The 20,244-nt window shown below is 40.8% G+C and overlaps 1 protein-coding gene across 3 annotated transcripts in view; it reads left to right on the top strand.

Moving 5' to 3' along the window:
• Positions 1-19,718, top strand: part of Cad96Ca (tyrosine kinase receptor Cad96Ca) — a 51,168-nt gene extending 31,450 nt beyond the window's left edge. For 2 of the 3 annotated variants that reach the window (XM_028188149.2, XM_028188148.2), the window contains exons 3-11: positions 3,459-3,688; positions 4,555-5,043; positions 6,279-6,386; positions 8,058-8,193; positions 13,261-13,412; positions 14,185-14,367; positions 15,959-16,098; positions 18,038-18,179; positions 18,417-19,718. In XM_028188149.2, the coding sequence (XP_028043950.2) occupies positions 3,459-3,688; positions 4,555-5,043; positions 6,279-6,386; positions 8,058-8,193; positions 13,261-13,412; positions 14,185-14,367; positions 15,959-16,098; positions 18,038-18,179; positions 18,417-18,641 (1,805 nt within the window). In that variant the 3' untranslated portion in view covers positions 18,642-19,718. The remainder of the gene's footprint in view (positions 1-3,458; positions 3,689-4,554; positions 5,044-6,278; positions 6,387-8,057; positions 8,194-13,260; positions 13,413-14,184; positions 14,368-15,958; positions 16,099-18,037; positions 18,180-18,416) is intronic. The other variant, XM_089729615.1, reaches the window with a different exon arrangement.
• The last annotated feature ends 526 nt before the right edge of the window (positions 19,719-20,244 follow it).

Raw genomic sequence — 20,244 nt, 5'->3', positions numbered from 1 at the left:
ATATAACCTACTCGCGTTTATAGTTTCCTGGTAAATTCTAATCATATAAGATTGTGTAGGTACGTTGAATCAAAGAAAAACAACGTTAAGCTCATACATATAACTAAATAAATACCTTTAAACTGTCTATTACATAAAGATAATGCGTCTAATCCCGGAACATTTTGTTGTTTTCTAATTTATAGCTGGTTAGTGTGGTTTCGATCGATTAGCATGTAAATAATAATTAATCTGTAATGTATTCTCCAAGAATGTTATATGACGTCAATACACTTTTCGTACGTCCTTATCTCCTAGTAGCTGTTTACAAAACGGTCTCATTTGTGTAAAATTGAAGTAATCCTTAATAGTTTTTTAGGTTAAATAACTAATAATGTTCGTTTACGTAAACTATGCCTTTACCAGAAACTCAATTAAAATAAAAAAGAGTGGTAATAACCTGTTACATAAAAGTATCGCAGACGCAAAAGCTTAAAAGAATCCATCTTCTTTATAAAATCTTTAGGCTCTACGCGTCGGTAAAAATATTCGATTTAGTGTTTCTTCTCTTTTCACAGTAAATTCAAAACAGACAATCCATTCGTCTATTACTGTTAGCAGGCGAACGAGTCGTTTACGTGGTGTTAAGCGGGAACCTGGGCCAGCGCACATGATTGTTAATTTGTAATCGTTTATTTCACTCGTAATAACTACAATTCACTCATGCAATACTGTCGGACACATTTTTTTTTGTCATGAGGAAATCGCCGGACTTCCGCCCTCGCCCACCCGCAACATTTATTTAACTTCTTGTAACTTTAGTTTGGTCCTACTGATAAATATAATGAAGAATCTTTTAGAATATTTCTGGGTACGTATAAATTTAAAAGAAAATGTATGACTAGTAGTATCTAATAGAGAGAGTATTAGTATTAGTAAAAAAAACACATAAATTAATTTAGTTGACTAATGTTTCAAACAAGAAGTCGTGGGTTCGGGATAAGCACGCGTCGTTTATTTGTCTCCCAAAATATGCTCTATACTGAAGTAAAGCTTGTACTGAACTTTACTAAAGTAAAGTCAACAGAAGTGTTCATAATTGGTAATCTTTTGGCAAAGTATGAACGTAGTTAATTGTCGTAAAAACGTAGTTATCACGACAATATATATTTTATTTAACAACCATTTACAATGTTACAATACATACAATAAATATATACAACGAAAGATGACCATGTGGCCAAAAAGACCCTGGGTATGAAAATAGACGGTAATCTGAGGATGAGGTCTTAAAAATTCTTGGATGTACTGTGTGAAAAAGATATGCCAGAGAAGCAGAGAGCATGCTAGTATGAGTGCAGAGATGATGTCCGATTGACCTGAAAGGAGAACGAGAATGTGCTGCGCTGAGCACACGTAGGAGTATAAAACCAAGAAGAAGATAAATAACAACATACATTTTTATGTTTGTGGTGCTTTGGTTTACCAGAGCCCTTGCTAGCTTCATTAGGACGGGTGGGCCAGACAGGGCTTAACTAGGAAGCTGCTTTGCAAGCGCATTTATTATTAAATTAGAATCGCATCTCACGGAAAATATCTTGCGAGGATCTTAGCAGAGAGCTGTGTCTAGGGCGCCGGCCTAAAAGCACCGTGTGGATCCGGGGGTTACGACAAGACATGTTTCAAGCGACGGCGGGTGGGAAAGGTAATTTTTCTCCTACCTACGCCGAAAGTTCGGTTTTCGCCCCGCTGTACAGGGAAGAAAGTTTAACGTTTTCTCCCTTGTACCCAGTGCGCATGTGCGTTAGTGTCTACGTCTGCTATCACGCACCTAAAATTCTCCGCCATTGAGAGAAAGATGAGTTCATCAGACAGTTCATATTCAATTAGTAGTAGTTTATTTAAAAATTAAAAAAACAGTTAAATTGTTTTTTTTATGTGAACGGGGGGGCTCTGCCCCCCCTAACCGCGGCCAGGGCTGCGCCCCTAGACCCCGGCCCGGTACTCCACGAACTTTCGGCCTGGTAGGAGAAAAAATAGTATGTGCATCGCGGTGCGCGCGGAAAGTTGGACATTTCTTCCATTTTACACGCGGGAGGAAATGTCCAACTTTTCTCCCTTGGTGCATAATGTACTATAGTGGCAGCCACGATAAGAGGGTTATATTGTCACGCCGCTTTGAGGAAGTAGCGTTCTGACGCTACCTTAAGATACTTACGTACCGGTGATAAATTTAGATCGTTGGTAGCCGTATCATTCACGATAAGGGTAACGGTAAAAAATAGCGTGGAGAGATCCGAGCCTTGTGGGACACTGGCAGAGTCCGAGCCTTGTGGGACACTGGCAGAGATTTGTCGCGGGAAAAAGCGAGTTCCCTCTACTCGATATCGAAACGAATGGTTCGACAAGAAGTCTCGTAATTATGATGAACACGAGACTGTCTGGCGCGCCCATGATATTGACATGACTGCCGTGGGGACGGGTCTGCGTCTATTTAGCCCTACTAAGATGTGCAGCATGAAGCGGTGTACTTGTTGAATACACGAGTGCTTGGTGCAGAATCCGAACCGCTTGTCGATTAGGATGCCTTTCGAGGTGATGAAGACTCAGAAACGTTTTCGTAGTAGCCGCTCGTATAATTTGGAGGAAATACTGTTTGAAATACACTGGGAGGAAATACTTGTCTTTCCTGGCCCGGAATATCAATTGCCAGAAGAGAATAATTTATTAAAATAAATTCCTGTGGGTATCGTACTGACTCGTCGTGGTAGATAGATATTCTAATATCGATATTTTTATGCATTTCCGAACTACTCATCACACTGGGGCTCATATTTTACTTAGTCACACATACAGACCGAGTGATATGCTCTCATAGATCATAGCATAGCTGAGCGCTATTTCACAATCTATGTCTTTATGAAAATTGTCGTAAAATTAATTGAGAAGACTAATCCAACTAAGGTTTTGCGTTCCTGGCTCAATTCTCCGAAACGAGTAATCCCTCTATTTAATTTAAAGCTTCATAACTCGTAAAGCTTTTCGTTAAAGGCTTCGCGTTTTCAACGAAAATATTGTTAAAAATAACTTTGACGGGCTTATGTTCTAATCAGAATAAATTAAGTGTTAAAATATCCTAAAAAAGATTTGATTTAATATAATACTTTTTGTTCATAGCTTTATAGGTAAAAATTTTGTTTTTCGTAGATAAGTTGAATTATAGGACCGACAGAGCTACCACCAGCATCCATGGCACGTTTGTAAAATTGAGAATCATCGTTTATGTCGCTTATTCGAGACTTGAGCTACCTACTTGATATTGTTTCGCAACGTGAAGCATACTTACACGTACCGAGTTACGCATCAAGTTACCAATTTTTTATATTTATATTTATATATTTCATCGTTACTTGAATGATAGCAAATAATAAAGTAAAAGTTGTAAAGTGAGTACCTACAACATGTTTGTTTTATTCCAGCATCGTCACAGCAGCCTCCAGGCTTCCACCTGCCTGCGATTATGCACGTGGAGAGGAACTGGTTCGTGCCCTCCAACACTTTGAAGGGTACGCCCATCACCCGGGTGTACAGCGACAAGACCGGCACAGAGGCTGTCACGTACGGCCTGGAAGCTGACGGCGCATCTGTCCCGTTCGAGATCAACCCTCAGACAGGAGTCGTTACTGTTAATGACACTCTGATTGATAAGGTGAGACATGTAGAGGATTGTACTTTTGAAATCGGAGCATTTGACTACGTAAGCCATCCTGACTAACTAGATGATGATGTAGAAATCGTAACGAGGGCGTATGACTGGGGAAACTTTGGCTTATTGTAGAATAAAAACAGAAGCTCTCTTTGTGTGTATTATACTATGAATGATCGAAGTGCATGTGAAGTCCTCGTGCCCTAAAAGAAAATACGTCCGGTGCATTCGTATGTAGCGATGCACCGGTGTTCAAATCCCGCAGGCGAGTACCAATTTTTCTGATGCAATACGTACTTAACAATTGTTGACATTTGACTTCCACGGTGAAGGCATAACTTCATGTAATAAAAATCAAACCCCCAAATTATAATTTGCGTAATTACTGGTGGTAGAACGTATTGTGAGTCCGCACGGGTAGGTACCACCATCCTGCTTATCTGGCGTGAAGCAGTAATGCGTTCAGTAAGAACTCATGTCTCAAGGTAGATAGCGGCATTTACGTTGTAAATGTCTATCGGCTCCGGTTAGCACTTAAGACCAGGTGGGCCGTGGGCTCATCCAACCATCTGAACAAAGCAATAAATATATAAAATATTTTAACCTACGCGAAATATGCTCATCCTCCAGTGGTCCCAGCATCGATTAAGAGATATCAATTCAAAACTGACTGTACCACAAATGTTTTTAAATTCAAGTCATAAATACGCATCTCTATGAGCATGAGTGCAGTTTGCAGGTTGTATTTAATGTATTAAAAACAGCGTGATATTATTTAGTAACACAAGAGAGGCGCAGAGGTGGGAATAATACGTAGTGCGATGTCCATCTGGAATTGTAATGTATACCAAACTTCGGTATCATTTCAGGAGAACCGCTCGTACTCTCTATGGGTGACGGCAATGGACGGCTCCATACCACAGCGCACAGGAGTGTTCGCAATAATCACCGACAACTCAGGAGTTCGACCCAAAATACCTCAACCACCAATATCCTCACTTCCGTTTCCACCTTACGCCAACGTGCCTTTACAACCAAAGATACCTTTCACCACCATAAGAACTACCAAATTGAGAACAACAACCACAGAGTCTTACGAAGACCTACGCTTTCCTGAAGCCACCACGCTTCTGCCAGTCAACGAAGAACAAAACCCAGTTACAGACAATAGAATTTCAGTGGAACAAGCCAATGGAACTTCTGGAGATACCAAGCCAGCTAGTGATACTGAGAAGTCTTTGACGATCATCCCTTTAGCGTCTGTCGGATGCTTCCTGGTTGTAGTAGCGGGGGTGATCCTGTTCATCTGGAAGAAGAATAGCGCTAGGAACTCTGAAAAGAAGGACAAAGATGACATGGTATGTGTGATATTTTTTCTATGTACTTAGTTGGACGTTTCAGCTCTTGGCTCGCCTGATGTCACTATTATCGGCTTATAGCCACCAGAACGTCACCGCCACTTAGTTTTAGGCTAGAGATTGAAGCTAAAATTGTACAGTAACAACACGTCACGTCGGTCGTTGTCACGTCGCTCCTTTACAACCGAACGCACGTACGTAATAGGAATAGCGCGCCTGGTATAACCCTGGACAGATGGGCTCACTAAGCACCCCACTCACTACTAGTAAAGTAAATAAATATTCGTTTAGATGAGTGAATTTTTAAATAAGAGACTGAATAGAAGGAAACAAAAAAAATGTGCGTCTGTAGATAGGGTCAAATATGAACAAAACAGTAGGTGGATCCATACAATACGAACGAATATATTATCAAACATAAGTACAAACAAAACTAAACAAATTTCTACCATTCACAACACACGAGCAGACAGAGAACGTCAGTGAAATTCAAAAACCACATAACAAAAAGAACAATCTAATCTACAAATAGGTACCATTTTAGGAGTTAATTAATTACAGTTCTGTAAATATGTATGTAAATCAGGTCTAAATCATCTTACAAGAAATCCAAAAGAGCCTTCCTGTAAATATTTTAAAGCAGATAACTTAACGATGTACCGGCAAAGTAAACTTTGTTGTTATAATTACGTTAAATATTTAGTTACATTACACACACAGATATAGATCGAGCTATCAAATGCTTGATAAATACAAATAATTATTAGCTAGTTTTAAATTGACAATAAATCCTACATACCTACATTGAATTGAAAATTTACTATCCTACTTCCATATTCTCAGCTTATACTGAATAACGAATGTGCTTGAATCAAGTCACCCTTGTCCTTAATGATGCATTAAACAGACGTCAGACATGGGTGTATGTATATATTCAGGGGACAAATACTCTTACGAGTAGTACGAGTTCACAAAAACTGACGACAATGGCACCCTCGGGTTCGACATCTTGATTAAGAGATACAAAAGTTCTAAATCACTGTAGTAATTTTGTTTGACGTTTATAGCCTCTCCCTATGGGCTCTCTCCTCACTAGGACGTGGGCCGTGAGATCTTATACCCATCTATGGCAATTAAAGATGACAATAAAGATTTAATTATCGATTGCGATTACGATTACGAGGTCGATACGTAACGTACATCAACCATAATGAAATAAAAATTGTTGTCCACAGAGCAAAGACTCGGGTGGTATCGTTCTCCAAGATACGCCTTTTAATGCATGGGAACGTCCGCGCGCCAACTCTAATAGATACGAATGCTGGGACGCCAACCACTTGCAGGTCCGTTGGCGATACATTACATCATCTATCGATCACACAACAGTGCCATACAGTTCTATATGGAGAGTGTTCATCCTTAATCCAAATCATTTCGAAATTCATTAAATATCGCCGGAAACAGAGAGTACAGCGACCGTCCCATACATCCCGTACAAGCCTGCGTCCCATCCGGACGATAAGTCTGACTAATAACGTTAACAAATCACTGAGCCGGTCAATAGTCTTGATAGGCAGCGAGCAACTGTGCTCAGAGCAGTGCCGATGACCATGGACGACTTTACTAGGTTCTAGTGTGCTTGATTGCCTATTGAACTATAAGTAAGCATCAATAACCTATACGGAGGTATTTAATATCCTGTGAAACAAGAATACAGCTGCAGATATTAATGGTTTGTTTCCGCCGCGCTCCAGCAAGCCAAACATTAATCTAAGGCTCGAGCCGATAGGAGCACGTGTATTCACGTCATTACTCCGAGTGTATTGACTGGTGTATTTGGCAGTAGATTTAATGGAATTAAACATCTTACACTATTTCCGTGCACTATTCAACTACCAAAATACATATTATGTATATATAGGTATAATCTAGTTATATGAACACTAGAGCGCCTAAGCCCAGTGCTATCACAACTTTGCTTTGAATTACTTACTGGTGGTAGGACTTCTTGTGAGTCTGCCTATTTCTGCCGTGAAGCAGTAATGCGTTTCGGTTTGAAGAGTGGGGCAGCCGTTGTAACTATATTGAGCCCTTAGAACTTTTATCTCAAGGTGGGTGGCGCACTTACGTTGTAAATGTCTATGGGCTCCAGTAACCACTTAAAATCAGGTTGGCTGTGAGCTCGTCCACCCATCTAAGCAATAAAAAAAAAAGAATTTTGACCGTATCAGTCCTTATCCATACTATAACTGAATGTTCTGAGATATCCCGACGTCTTATAGCTTGCCTATTTCGGCGATATCAAGTATTACGCCACAAAAGCTACAGCACAATAACACCATCATTATCCACCCCCGCACCCGCGACCACACCCTTCTTCTTTCTTCGTGCAGGGGGCCGAACCTCATACGGGGTGTCCACGCCTAGAGGGTACACGGGGTATATGGTACTTGACGGTCTGCATATGACGGGAGCAGACTGCGGGCCCAAGGATGTGTCCGCACCCGCACCCGCACCCGCACCCGCACCCGCACCAAGTGTTATAAATTAATCAGCCGTTACTCTAATAATTATACGATTTCGGTAACCTTCAATTTTATTTTAAATAAAGCGTAAGCTTTGACAATACGAGCAGGAGGGACATTGCTAATTCCGTTATCTTGATACTTTGTTCATTGATATTTTAATACTACAGCGTTGCAATAAATGATAGAATTTAATTAAAATTAATGTATTGAGCAGTTGACTCGTATGTCATTCAACGGTGTACCGTGACAGGTGGTGTGATCACGGCTTGTTGACGTCCTCTCGAACATACGTCAGTTGCAACACATCTACTTTCAGTCGCCGTCTCAGTTGCACCACGAAGGAGTGAGCAGGAGAACAGTACCTCAGCCCGGTCTAAAGGCGGGCAGCGGTTTGCACTATGGGCTGCGCTGCACTGACCGCTACACATCTGATGGTCAGTCAAGGCGTCTTCTAATACACGTCAATAACTAAGCAATTGTTCTCAGATGTCCGAAGAGACGACCATCACAAAGGACGACTATGACGAGTGGGAGTTTCCACGGCACCGGCTGCGGATCTTCAACATAGTCGGCGAAGGCGCTTTTGGGCAGGTCTGGAGGGCGCAGGCACTGGATATTGATGGTATATACATAAATAAAAACACTTAACAGCTTGTCGCCTCTTTCACGTTTAAAGAAATGCTTCAAAATACTTTCGTTCTAACCCCGACTGACCTGGAAGATAGTTTGCGCTCGAGAGATGGATCTTTTAACCGTGATGAACGAACACCAAGTTATATAGACTGCTCTGAAGAGTACCTACATACTAGGGCTAGTGGCTAATACAGATAGGGGTAAGGGGTGTTTGGGCTGCGCTCACTAATGTAGAACTGCTTTCGTTTTAGTCATTGGTTATCTTATACATACTTTATATACTCATTCAATAAATGTAGTAATTTTGTGTGTTGCGATGTACTATAATACATATATGTATATACAGTTCGTGCCTACTTTGGAAAAAGCAAGCGCTGAATTTCTTGCTCATTCTTCACAGCGATAAAATAGCGGTGGTAAAGTCATGACGAACTGATAGTGCCTGTAAAGGCTTATTTTAATAATAAAACATTTTAATCTGGACCGCTACAGATAGAAATAAAGTTCTCAAATTGAAAAATTCACGCTCAAAAGCCGGCCACAGCCACGGTCATTATAATTTAGTGTCAAATGAGCTAAATGAGACAAGAAGAACTACTCCCAGACCTTTAATTCTAAATATTTGTAAACTAGGATACTGACTGCAAAATGAAATGTACACGCACCCTGGGTTAAGCTTCAGTCAAGTCAGTCACTTATCAATGTGTTTGTACATTGACAAGTTTGTTATCTATTGTCTCTGGTAACCACTACCCACCGAAGGAAATTAAATAAAACACATTTCCATGCTGCCTATCTACACCATTAAAAGTAGTGTCCTATAAACCATCTAGTATTCTATTGTATTAAATAATTAAATTGTTATAATTCCAAAACGAGCATAAAGTTATTATCTCAACAATTAAAAGAAATTACAGAAATAAATGTGTAATGAAACGCAATTGCTTTGTTCCCGTCAAATGAAATATTCACAGAGCGAATTCACTGAAATTTAATCATTGTGTGAGTAGTGAGTACTTAGCACTTGTTGGCGAACTTTGAAACTGTTAATTGCTTTTTATTAAACCAAAATATTTAAGGCAACAAATATTAATTTATGACCCATCGATTAGCTCTTGCTAATCTTCAAAGACTACTTGGAAGTATTACTTGGATTTACAGTGTTGCTAAAGTGCTGTTGCAAAGTAAACATCGTTTTTTGATAATAAATTACATATTGATTACTTAAGTGCACGTTAGTTTATATATTTATAGCATGATTTAAATCATGATCCAGAGGAATGAGACCGGGATTCGACGACGCCCGTCGTCAGACGTCAGAACCCTTCCTTAACAGACTCGCTTGTGTGCACCGCACTGGGTGTCCCCCTTAAGTTCTGATTCTCAATTTTTATAGTACCACAGTTGCTTTACCCTTCAAACAGAAACACATAACCGATTTACGTCAGAGAGGTGGTGGTATCACCCTTGCGGACTCACCCGATTCCCTACCACCGGTAATAAATAATTATATTGATGAATTTGATCGCCTTTAGAACGAATACTACGCGGACGCCTATATCTTTTTCGGTTACCAGCAGAGGACTCTGGATGATAGCTGTCACTAGCCCGTTAAACAATATTCGATGAATACCGGCTAACGGAGACCGTGTCCTGCGGCTCCATACGCTCATACGCACTTTGTACTATACTAACAAGGGAAATCGGTTTTATATCCGTCCGCTTACAAGAAGTGCCGCGTATATCACAAGAATATTTAAAAGCAATTAGCGCGAAAATTAGACAACACAACGGTTTTATTATCAAATATTAAAGGAGAATGCCATTTCCGAATTCAAATGAAATATTACAGTATATTGGTGGCTTAGTCATTGGTTACAATAAAAATAAAACTACCTTCATAATAATGATTGTAGGCAGACGAGCGTGCGGCCCTCCTGATGGCGAGAGCTTAGCGTCGTCCGTGGACATCAGCAATGCTCACTACCACGCCGCTGTCCACTTGTCAGAACTCCTTTCAAGCCTTAGCCTTAGCAGAAGGACATGTTACGGCGCTCAGTAAACACATTATTATAACAGTATTTGTGGCCACTCCGTGTATTTGAATTTCCGTTTGAAGTTGCTTAGTGCCTACAAACTGCGGGTTTAAAATTTTATTCTCATCTTATTATTCTCATCCTCTAATAACTTTTTTGAAATGCAACTTTTTTAAGCGCGTTCCTTAAGCAAGTTGCACACGCACCATGTTTTTTTTTAATTCGTAATAAATTCATCATCGCAGAGTTCATCCATTCTACCTAGGACATCATCCACAGTACATTTCTAGACATCTTTTTTGGCACTTACCATCCGGCTTTGGGATGTGCTCTGATCCACGGTGTTTCCCGAACGCTATGACATGTCCTTCTTTGAACGAGGCTTGTGGAGAGTAGTAAGCGGTAGGCAGCGGCTTGGCTCTGCCCCTGGCATTGCTGACGTCCATGGGCGACGGTAACTACTTACCATCAGGTGGCCCGTATGCTCGTCTGCCTAAAAGGGCAATAAAAAAAGGGAATAGAATAAGGGAATAGAACAAGGTGAGATAAAATGAAATAATGGTCCAGTACAGAGTGGGAATTTACAGAGTTCTAGCCGGGTGAGCTTTTTGGAAGAACCTGAGAAGTTACATCCAGCGACTTTGTTTCATTTTTCCAAACAACACACGCAGCAGTTAATGAGCTGGAACATGTTTTTCTTTTTTTTCAACTTACGGAAAGAAGCTGAAGCGGATTGAAATTAACAATATCCATAACACAATTCCCGTTTAACAATTTCTGAATACTTTGGTCTTTTCTTTTTATAGGTATTTAGATGATGATTTATTAAGTATCAGGTGTTGAGGTCTATGTCTTAATTGTATAGTAATTACGCAAATGATTTCTACGGGTTTGATTTTTACAACATGATTTTATTCGGTAATCGTGGAAGTCATTACTGAGTCCGAATTAATTACGTATTTCGATAGGATAAAATTTACCTGCCTGCTGGATTTGGAACTCCAGTATTCTCGTCCCGGTCGATACGAGTGCATCGGGCGTCTTACCCTTTAGGCCACGACGACTTCAAAATGTCTGACCGCTTCATTGCAGAAGGGTGGTTGCTACTTGTAAAAATGTTTATGTTTTTCTGGACAGTAGTAGTAGTAGTAGTAGGAGTAGTAGGAATATTGTTTCTTTTATCGCTGTTAATTTAAAATAGAGATTTCTTGAATAAACGTTACACATAGGGCAGAGATATAATAATGTTTGGATTTTCTCCAGCGTTACGAATACTAGCGTACATAATCATAGCTAACAATAACGATAAATAAATCCAAGCCCCAAACACTGACTACATATTAAAGTATCATCAGGGAAAAGTGAGTACCTCGGACCGAGATTCGAACCCGGACGGCGGGTACGGTTCCATAGCAAGTCGGGCTCGCCACCACCACCAACTGAGGACGAGACGACACCTACTAGAATCAACTATGAACTCTACATTTTTTTCTTTCTGGTTACTTTTTATAAAGAGCACGGAATAAATATTTATCTAAATTTCATTAAAGTTTAGTACCAAAATGCCGCAGCCCGTATCTAGTACGAACTACGAACTCGCGCCATGGAGGCGCACAGGATTTATAAGACTCCACTAGGGATCCACTAAACGACCCAAAAAAGCCCTGCAGACCGAATGAAGCCTGGGAAAGGTAGAAGGGGCAACCCTGGTCTACACTGCCCAACGGAGTAGTCCCTCAAATCTATTGATTATAGCGCAGGTGGGGTGTGAGACCACGTCTGCTACCAATGCCTAGTGAACTTTAGATCTTGACTAAAATGGTTATTTATCTCAAAAATGAAAAACAATTTTCCTTCGGAGTGACCAAGAAAAGGACGTCGAAATGTTTTATGTAGCGTGCGTAATCATTGGTTTTATAGATTTCACCCTCACGTTCCGAGGATGTGATCGTAAAATGCGGTGGAAATTAACTTTCTTTGGGTAGCTACTCAGTAGCAATCACACAGCGTCGAGCCACAAGCTACGCACGTAAGCCACGCGAACAAAATTCGTTTTTGTCAAATTTAGACTACCGACAATGTCATCGCGAATAGGTAATAGTTTATTGTCCAAAAAGTATTACAATACATTCATAAACTATCTGATCCCTGAACTTGGTAATCCTGTACTCTGGGAATACTTACAGGCACCTTTAAACTCTCAAGACTTTTAATTAGGAATACAATTCACTGCTAAGAAGAGACTGTAAGTGGTTCAGGGCTTTGTTTATTTCGAATATCGGTATGTACATACATATATATACATCATAACTCAAAAATATGCTACGTTTAACTGACCAAAGAACCGCTCAGCGCTGTTCCGTGTAGAGCACAATTTCTAACAGAATCGCGACAGTTATATCCCGTATGTCCATGCAAATCCCTTTAGCCATTTCGCATGATTCGCTAATGAATATTCCGGTCATCATAAATTAGTATTGAAGATTACAATGGGAGCCCTTTAAACAACAACGTCACACGGGTTACTGAACGTAATTAAATTGCTTTGAATTTATAAAACACGTTTGGCTATATCCACCTAGTTGTGTATAGGTACACGTGGAGAACCTGTCATCCTTTGTTCGAGACAATTCAATTGAAATGTGTTAGCTAATTGAATTTATAGTCTGTAAACGAAACACTCGTGTGTGTGTACGCCACGCACACGAGTATTCCTTTTTTCTTCTGTTCATTTTTCGTCTTTCTTGAAACACAAAGGAGGCGGCGCGCGACGTGCGTACGTGTGCATCGCGACAAGATCATTATAAATGTCCGCCGTTTTGTCAATCACACATTAATTCTGCTTTAAATTTAATTTGCTGGGTTGCAGATTATGTACATATTTTACATCTACATCTACATTATTTTAATTACACTTTAAGTCATATGTAGTAAGTACTAACTACCAAAAATTAAAATCCAAAAATATGTACAAAATGTATTAGGTTGTATAAATATTTTCATTTCGTTTGTTTGTTTAGGAAAGAAAGGGGAGCAGATAGTAGCCGTGAAGACCCTGAAAGAGAATGCCTCAGAAAAGGAAAAGACTGATTTGCTGCAAGAGTTGATCGTGATGAAGAACCTTGGACCACATCCCAATGTCGTCCGCCTCATCGGATGCTGTACTGAAAAGGTTAGTTATCAGCGAGGTTCCATTTGACTTGCGTCTCCCATGTGAGTGAGCTCTGGTGACTCCGAGCAAGTTTCAATGCTTTAGCCACGTAGATCATTATCTGATAGTGGTCCTTTTCCTTGTGTCGATAATCCTCAATGCTAAGGGTTGTGGTCACCCTTAATAACTCTCTCCTGGACTATCCTGCGCCAGCCCTGCCTATCCTCGGCTGCGCGGACGGCACGGTGGACTGACAGTGGTGGTCAAAACAAATAACGTCCTATTAATTTCTCTATGAAATGTACTTTAGAATAAACTAGCATTTACGGTGCTAGTCACTATGAAGATATGGACAGCAGCACGGATGTCTTCTGATGTTATCAGAGTCCATCGGGTACCACTTTTCATCCTGTGGAATATTTCTGAACACATCAAATATATATAAAAAAAATCAAACTACAAATGTAAGATATCAATAAAATATCCATAGCACTTACAATAGATAATACATACAACTGGAGAATGTAATAAATAAGATGTCTGGAGAAGCACCAGCAGCACCTTACTGGAGCTACGAAGCCAAAACTTCCTTAAACTTCTCTTAGTCACTCTAAGCTGTATATAGGTTAAAACTTAATATATAAAAAATGTAGACGTTATTATGATTTAATATCTTATTAACAGTCCGGTTACAATATACATTGAATATTTTGCAAAAAAACCGTACCTACAATCACACAATGTTCCCTAATAAATCGACCACCATTTATAGTCATCTATGAGCTACTTCCAGGAGCCAACCCTGGTGATCATGGAGTTTGTGAGTCTCGGCAAGCTGCAGCAGTTCCTGCGAGACTCCCGCGCTGAGCGCCACTACGGGAACACTCACGGAGGCAGCCAGTTCCTTACCTCGCGTGATCTCACTCACTTCGCCTTCCAAGTCGCCAGGGGAATGGATTTTCTTAGCTCGAAGGGGGTTAGTTTCAAACATTATTCAAAGATTAGTTAACAGAATGAGCCTCGGCACGCTTCCAAGAGTGGATAAGGTCAGTGACATGGCGTACTGCGTGCTCAGCTTCTTCTGGTATTAGAACAGTTAATGCCCTCGCCAGTTTGGCGTGACCCCCGATGTTGTAATGCTGCTCCAACGTGATTCGCTCTTGTGATCAGCTCGCGAATAAAGAAGCTTTTATTGAAGAAATATTTTACGGGTACTTTCTGAAGTCCTATGTAGATCTTACGTTGTAAATTAAATACGAAAAGATGTACACCTACTTAGTAAACAGAAACGGTATGTTTTGTGGTTTCGCTCAAACATGAGCACCGCCATTTCTATTTTTGAAGTAAAGCAATAGTGCATTTATCGCATGACACACAGCTGATACCAAGACTCCAGCCTCATTTTACAAAGTCAACGTATGCGTTTCAGCCGTCGGCCTACAAAATTGACAAGTTTAATTTAACCGCCAATAAATTTGAAGATTTCTCAATAAAATACATCTTACGAGAACAAAATCTGAAGTCAGTTATAACATACTGCGTAAAGAGCTCAAACTGTCTTAGAACCTAATTACAAATTGACAAAGTGTTTCTTATTAATATTTTCACACTTTTAATCGAAAACGTAAATTCATTTGAGACATGGATTTGTTCAAGTTGTGTATTTAGTGTACTGTACTGTACTGTATTGTCTCAAAACTTCTAAAAGGGTTTCGATTGGCACGGAATAAATTTAATGTGTTTCCAGAACACATTCCGGTAATATCGGTAATACCACAAATAACAATTGATTATGTCAAATGCACTCAGGTCTAGACAGGTCTAGAATGTTATGGCGTTTCTGAACCAAATGTCATCTTTCAAAATTTGACGTTACATAAATTTGTCAGAACTTTAACTTAGTAAAGTAAAAGTAATTTAATACAATTGACAAGTGACTGAAAGATTCAGATTGTGAAATACGAAATGATAAAATCGTCTTGTCTTATAATGAAATTAATTTGAATAAATCTGGACTTGTTTTCAACTGCTCCGTCTGATTCGTAGATTATCTGACAGCGATCAAAGCAATCAGGTGTCAGACGTAAGATTTGAACGCGAGGATCTGTTTACCGTTATCTCGGGCGACATGACGCCATCACCGCTATATATTATACATTCTATTATATTGCTCTCACGGTGAATTGCGTGGGATGCACATTGGCGCGTGCGACAGAATTACTTAAACGATGTGGTGGTCGTAAACTCATTTATCTCAGACGAAAATACGGAACGTTGAGATTTCACTGCGCGCCATCGTTTCACTACCCGGTGTCGGTAACGGGACACAGCAGCTCGACTGTACTCTGACATTGCTCATGAGTGACGTGAGTGACAGGTACTACTTACCACAACGAGATCCGGATGCTCCTCTCCCTAACGTTACTATTCTCTAATGACACACGCGTCTGCCTCATGAGGAGGTTACAGCGCGCATCGCATGAAGACTAGTCACAGTCGTATTGTACTTTAATACTTCAACTATAAAATGATATAGCACAGGTCGTAACTCATTTGTTGAATTCCAGATAATTCACAGAGACCTCGCGGCTAGGAACGTGCTGATAACAGAAGAACGAACCTGCAAAGTTGCGGACTTTGGGTTTGCGCGAGATGTCGGCGGCAGCCACGTCTACGAGCGGAAGAGCGACGGCCGGCTGCCCATCAGGTACGGTCTCGCCATCTTCACTACAGATAAGATAATGAAACGTAAGGAAAGTAACTATTTCCTTTTTTAATATTGAAATGAAAAGTTTCGATTTTTTAGACCTATACTACCTATTATATTATGACGATATTGTTGAACGACACGCTTTCGTTACGTCTTTTCCAATCACAGGCATTGAAGGCCTGTTGAGAAACTTTCCACGTCGGAAATGAGGACCTGGACACGGCGGAGCACACGCTCGCTGTCTGCCCCGCCTGGGAGGTGCAGCGACGGGTCCTGGTCGCAAAGATAGAACCGGACTTGTCGCTGACTGGCGTCGTGGCGTCGATGCTTGACGGCGACGAGTCCTGGAAGGCTATGCTCGACTTCTGCGAGTGCACCATCACGCAGTAGGAAGCGGCGAGGCGTGTGAGGCAAAGCTCTCCTCACTACGCAGAAATCCGCCGCCGCCGAGCAGGGGGTCGAGATCGCGGTCCCGTCCGTGACCCGGCCCCCCTAAGAGCTCCACCCGCTTTGTGCGGGGAGGAACCTAGGCGTGGGGCGGCGTGCTCGACACACTCGCCGGTAATACGAAACCGGTTGATGGTAGGCCGCATCCCTCCGACCGAAGGTGTAGCGCGGCGCCATCAAGGCGGGCTCTCGGATCGCTGACCGAGGGAACCGGCGGCCGTATCGCTGGTGGCCGCCGGTCTGGCGTCTGAGGGACGGCGAGATGAATGTAATATGCTCTGCGTAAACCCTGTCCCGCCGTCTCAATAACTTCGACTAGATTCCCGCCCGGTCCGGGGTAGGGTGCCAGCTGTGAGCGGCAGTAGTTTTAGTGAGGTTCAACTCCCACATACCCGGAGATTTTCTCCTGTGGAAAAAAACGTCGTAAATGATGATACGATAGCAGAGCGTGGCGCTACAGACTGTGTTCATAAGCGTATGTGTATAAATGTACATAATTATGTTATATTCGACAACTAAGGAAATCGCACTTACGATTAGATTAGTTTTTTTTATTTAAAAACAAATTATATCTCTATGAAGTCGAAGGAGATTTTTGATTGGTAGGTTTGAGGTAGGGAGTCCAAAACGCATATAAATATTAGTCTATCCATTAATTACATGTATTTTCTTCATGGATACCAAGTTTCAAGTCAATCGGATGCATAGTTCAGTAGTTATAACGGAACATCCGTAAAAGCCACTGTAGATTTATATATTAGTATAGATGACAAGGCGCTACGTGCCTCACTGGCGCGGCGAACGTGTCGTGTCCGTGTGCTATATATATGTATGTAGTATAGTGTTCTGGGAAAACTTTGATAAACTTAATCTGATACCTGACTGGATCTCCCTACCTGAACGTGGACTATGTATTTTTTATGACACAGCGGTAGGTATCGTTGTAGAAACACATATACTTATAGTATATATGTGTTATGTCAAAAAAATACCGGGAAAAGGTCAATTACATAAAATGAAAATGCAGAAACAATAAATTTACGCCAACGAATAATATACCTAATCATAAAAAAAAAAAAAACTTTTTTTCCGGAATTAATTTCAGTTCCCGCCGGAAATTCTCATTTGTCTTCTAATGAATGAAAACGGGTGCCATGAAGTGGTAATTTGAATTTAGGAGTAAAAAGAAGTCGGCTGATGTCGTATCTGGTGAATAGGATAGGTTGCTCGTTGGCATTTGATGAGTTTTTGTCAAAAATTAATCCTTCGGCCTTAAGCGAAGGCGCATGGTGCAAAACCCAAGAATTTGGTAATCGTCCAGCAGACTCGTCCCCAACTAGAACGTGTAACTTCCATGCCGAAAGAACTGGGCCGGTCACAGTCCAGTGACTAGGTCTAAATTAGGGTATTGGGTGGTATGGGTACGCCATGTCACGCTTTCACCGCGCCAGGTATTTAAGATCACAACCTTATCAAATGTTTTTTTCAGATGGATGGCGCCTGAATCACTATACGATGATATATTTAGTGTGAAGTCTGATATCTGGAGTTTCGGAGTACTCCTCTGGGAGATTGTCACCCTTGGATCTACGCCCTATCCTGGGCTCTCCGCTGGAGACGTGATGAGAAAGGTGCGAAAATAGTTCAGTGCTGACTTCCACTACCTCCCAGTTCCCTGGTTCCGGTGCGTCATCGTGTCTCAGTGCAAGGGTCGTAATGTCACTTCGACCTCAGCCATAGATGGGACGTTAGCATGGAGTGTGAACGGGAGCTGGGGGGGAGGGGACGAGTACCTCCCAGTGGCAGTAAACAACAAATAAAACAAGTACATAGCTTATTTTATAATAATACTCAGTATCTGTGATCAGGTCCGCGACGGTCACCGCCTCGAGAAGCCGGAGCACTGTCGTCGAGAGCTGTACAATATCATGTACTACTGCTGGGAAGCTGAACCCTCAGCTCGACCAGACTTCAAGGAGATAGTAGCCATGCTGGAGAAACTGCTGTGTACCGAGATGGATTACATAGAACTAGAGAGGTTTCCAGACCACTCTTATTATAATGTTCAGAATTTGGATGGAGAAAAATTATAAAAGTCATCCATCCTCTAATTTGCTGCTATGACCTTTTGAACGGTGGCCCCAGCTACCCCGCCGCGCCGCGGCGCTGTTGGTCGCCGCTCCCCGCGGACGAAATGAAATGCCTCAGAGATTAAGTAAGCTTTTGTTAAGAAATCCGCCGTCATTTATTATTAGATCAGAGATACTCTGGATTTTATCTCATGAAAGATTTGCTCGATACCCACTTTGCCGCTTAAACGACTAAGTTGTGTAAAGGTTTCTCACAAATATATAGCCTTAACTGAACTGAAAAGAATATTCATTAGCAAGAATATTCATTCATTAGCTTAAGCTAAGATATAAGTTCATATTTTTTGAGCCCATAACGTGTCGCGAAGGCTAATTAACGCAATACTCGATCGTACAGTCTGTTGATTGGTAGGTAGTAGTACCGCGGTAGTACCGCTGGTCAATTATATTTTTTAAACGTGATTATTTTTGTTATTTTACTACTGCCATGTTAGTGGTCATCGGTCAACTATTTCTCATCAATTTAAGTATATTTTATACAGTCAAAAAATAGATCAAACAGAACCAAAAACAATGAAACTATGTCTAATAACTTGTATGTTGTAGTAAAACTAGATATAATTTATTTTGCTAATATTGTGTATATAGCGTTGTGTATATAATTTGATACGAATAATGAAACGTTTTTAATTAATTAAATCTCCGTCTGACGGATTCCAATGAAGTAAGAAAGGAATGTGACTTTATAATTTGTATTCAAAACTGAAATAAAAACCTTCGAGTTAACTGGAACGAGTGGCAAATTAGTTGACATTTAATTACTTATTTAGTCAATTTCTTTACTTTTTTGCGACTTTATACACAGTAAGTTTGTATATTCCCTGCCTCCTCTGTTATTAGTAAATACTATGAATACGGAACAATGAGACTAATTATACATAACACAAATTGTAATCAGACAAGCTAATCCCTAAAAATTTATTACATTTTTATTAAAAGACTGCCCATGCTACTTCATCTAATTGCCTAATTTCGGATAGTGCTTGATTATTTTTAATTAAATACGGACATACACATGTATTTACATATTTCTTTATTTTTCTACAACTTTACCTTCAATGTGCGTTTATTTTAACAGGAAAAATACCAAGACATCATACATTAATACCTCTTATAATGATGTGAGATACCGGTCACCGTCCTCGTCGAACCCGTCGCGTGAATTTCTCGCCGGATGTTCTCAGTGGGTCGCGTTTCCGATCCGGTGGTAGATTCTACGAAGCACTGCTCTTGCCAGGGTCAGTGTTAGCAACACTCCGGCTTGAGTCCCGTGAGCTCAACTACACGTTAGGGCGAAGCTGATATAGCCTCTAAAGGCTTTTGGCATAAGTAGGAAAAAAAAGTGAGATAGTCTATTTTTTTTTTTTTTTATTGTTTAGATGGGTAGACGAGCTCACAGCCCACATGGTGTTAAGTGGTTACTGGAGCCCATAAACATCTACCACGTAAATGCGCCACCCACCTTGAGATATAAAGTTCTAAGGTCTCAAGTATAGCTACAACGGCTGCCCCACCCTTCACACCGAAACGCATTACTGTTTCACGG

This window comes from Bombyx mandarina, chromosome 09, assembly GCF_030267445.1.
Source record: "Bombyx mandarina strain Sakado chromosome 09, ASM3026744v2".
Classification (NCBI taxonomy): Eukaryota; Metazoa; Arthropoda; class Insecta; order Lepidoptera; family Bombycidae; genus Bombyx; species Bombyx mandarina.
This window is presented reverse-complemented; position numbering and strand designations above follow the sequence as displayed.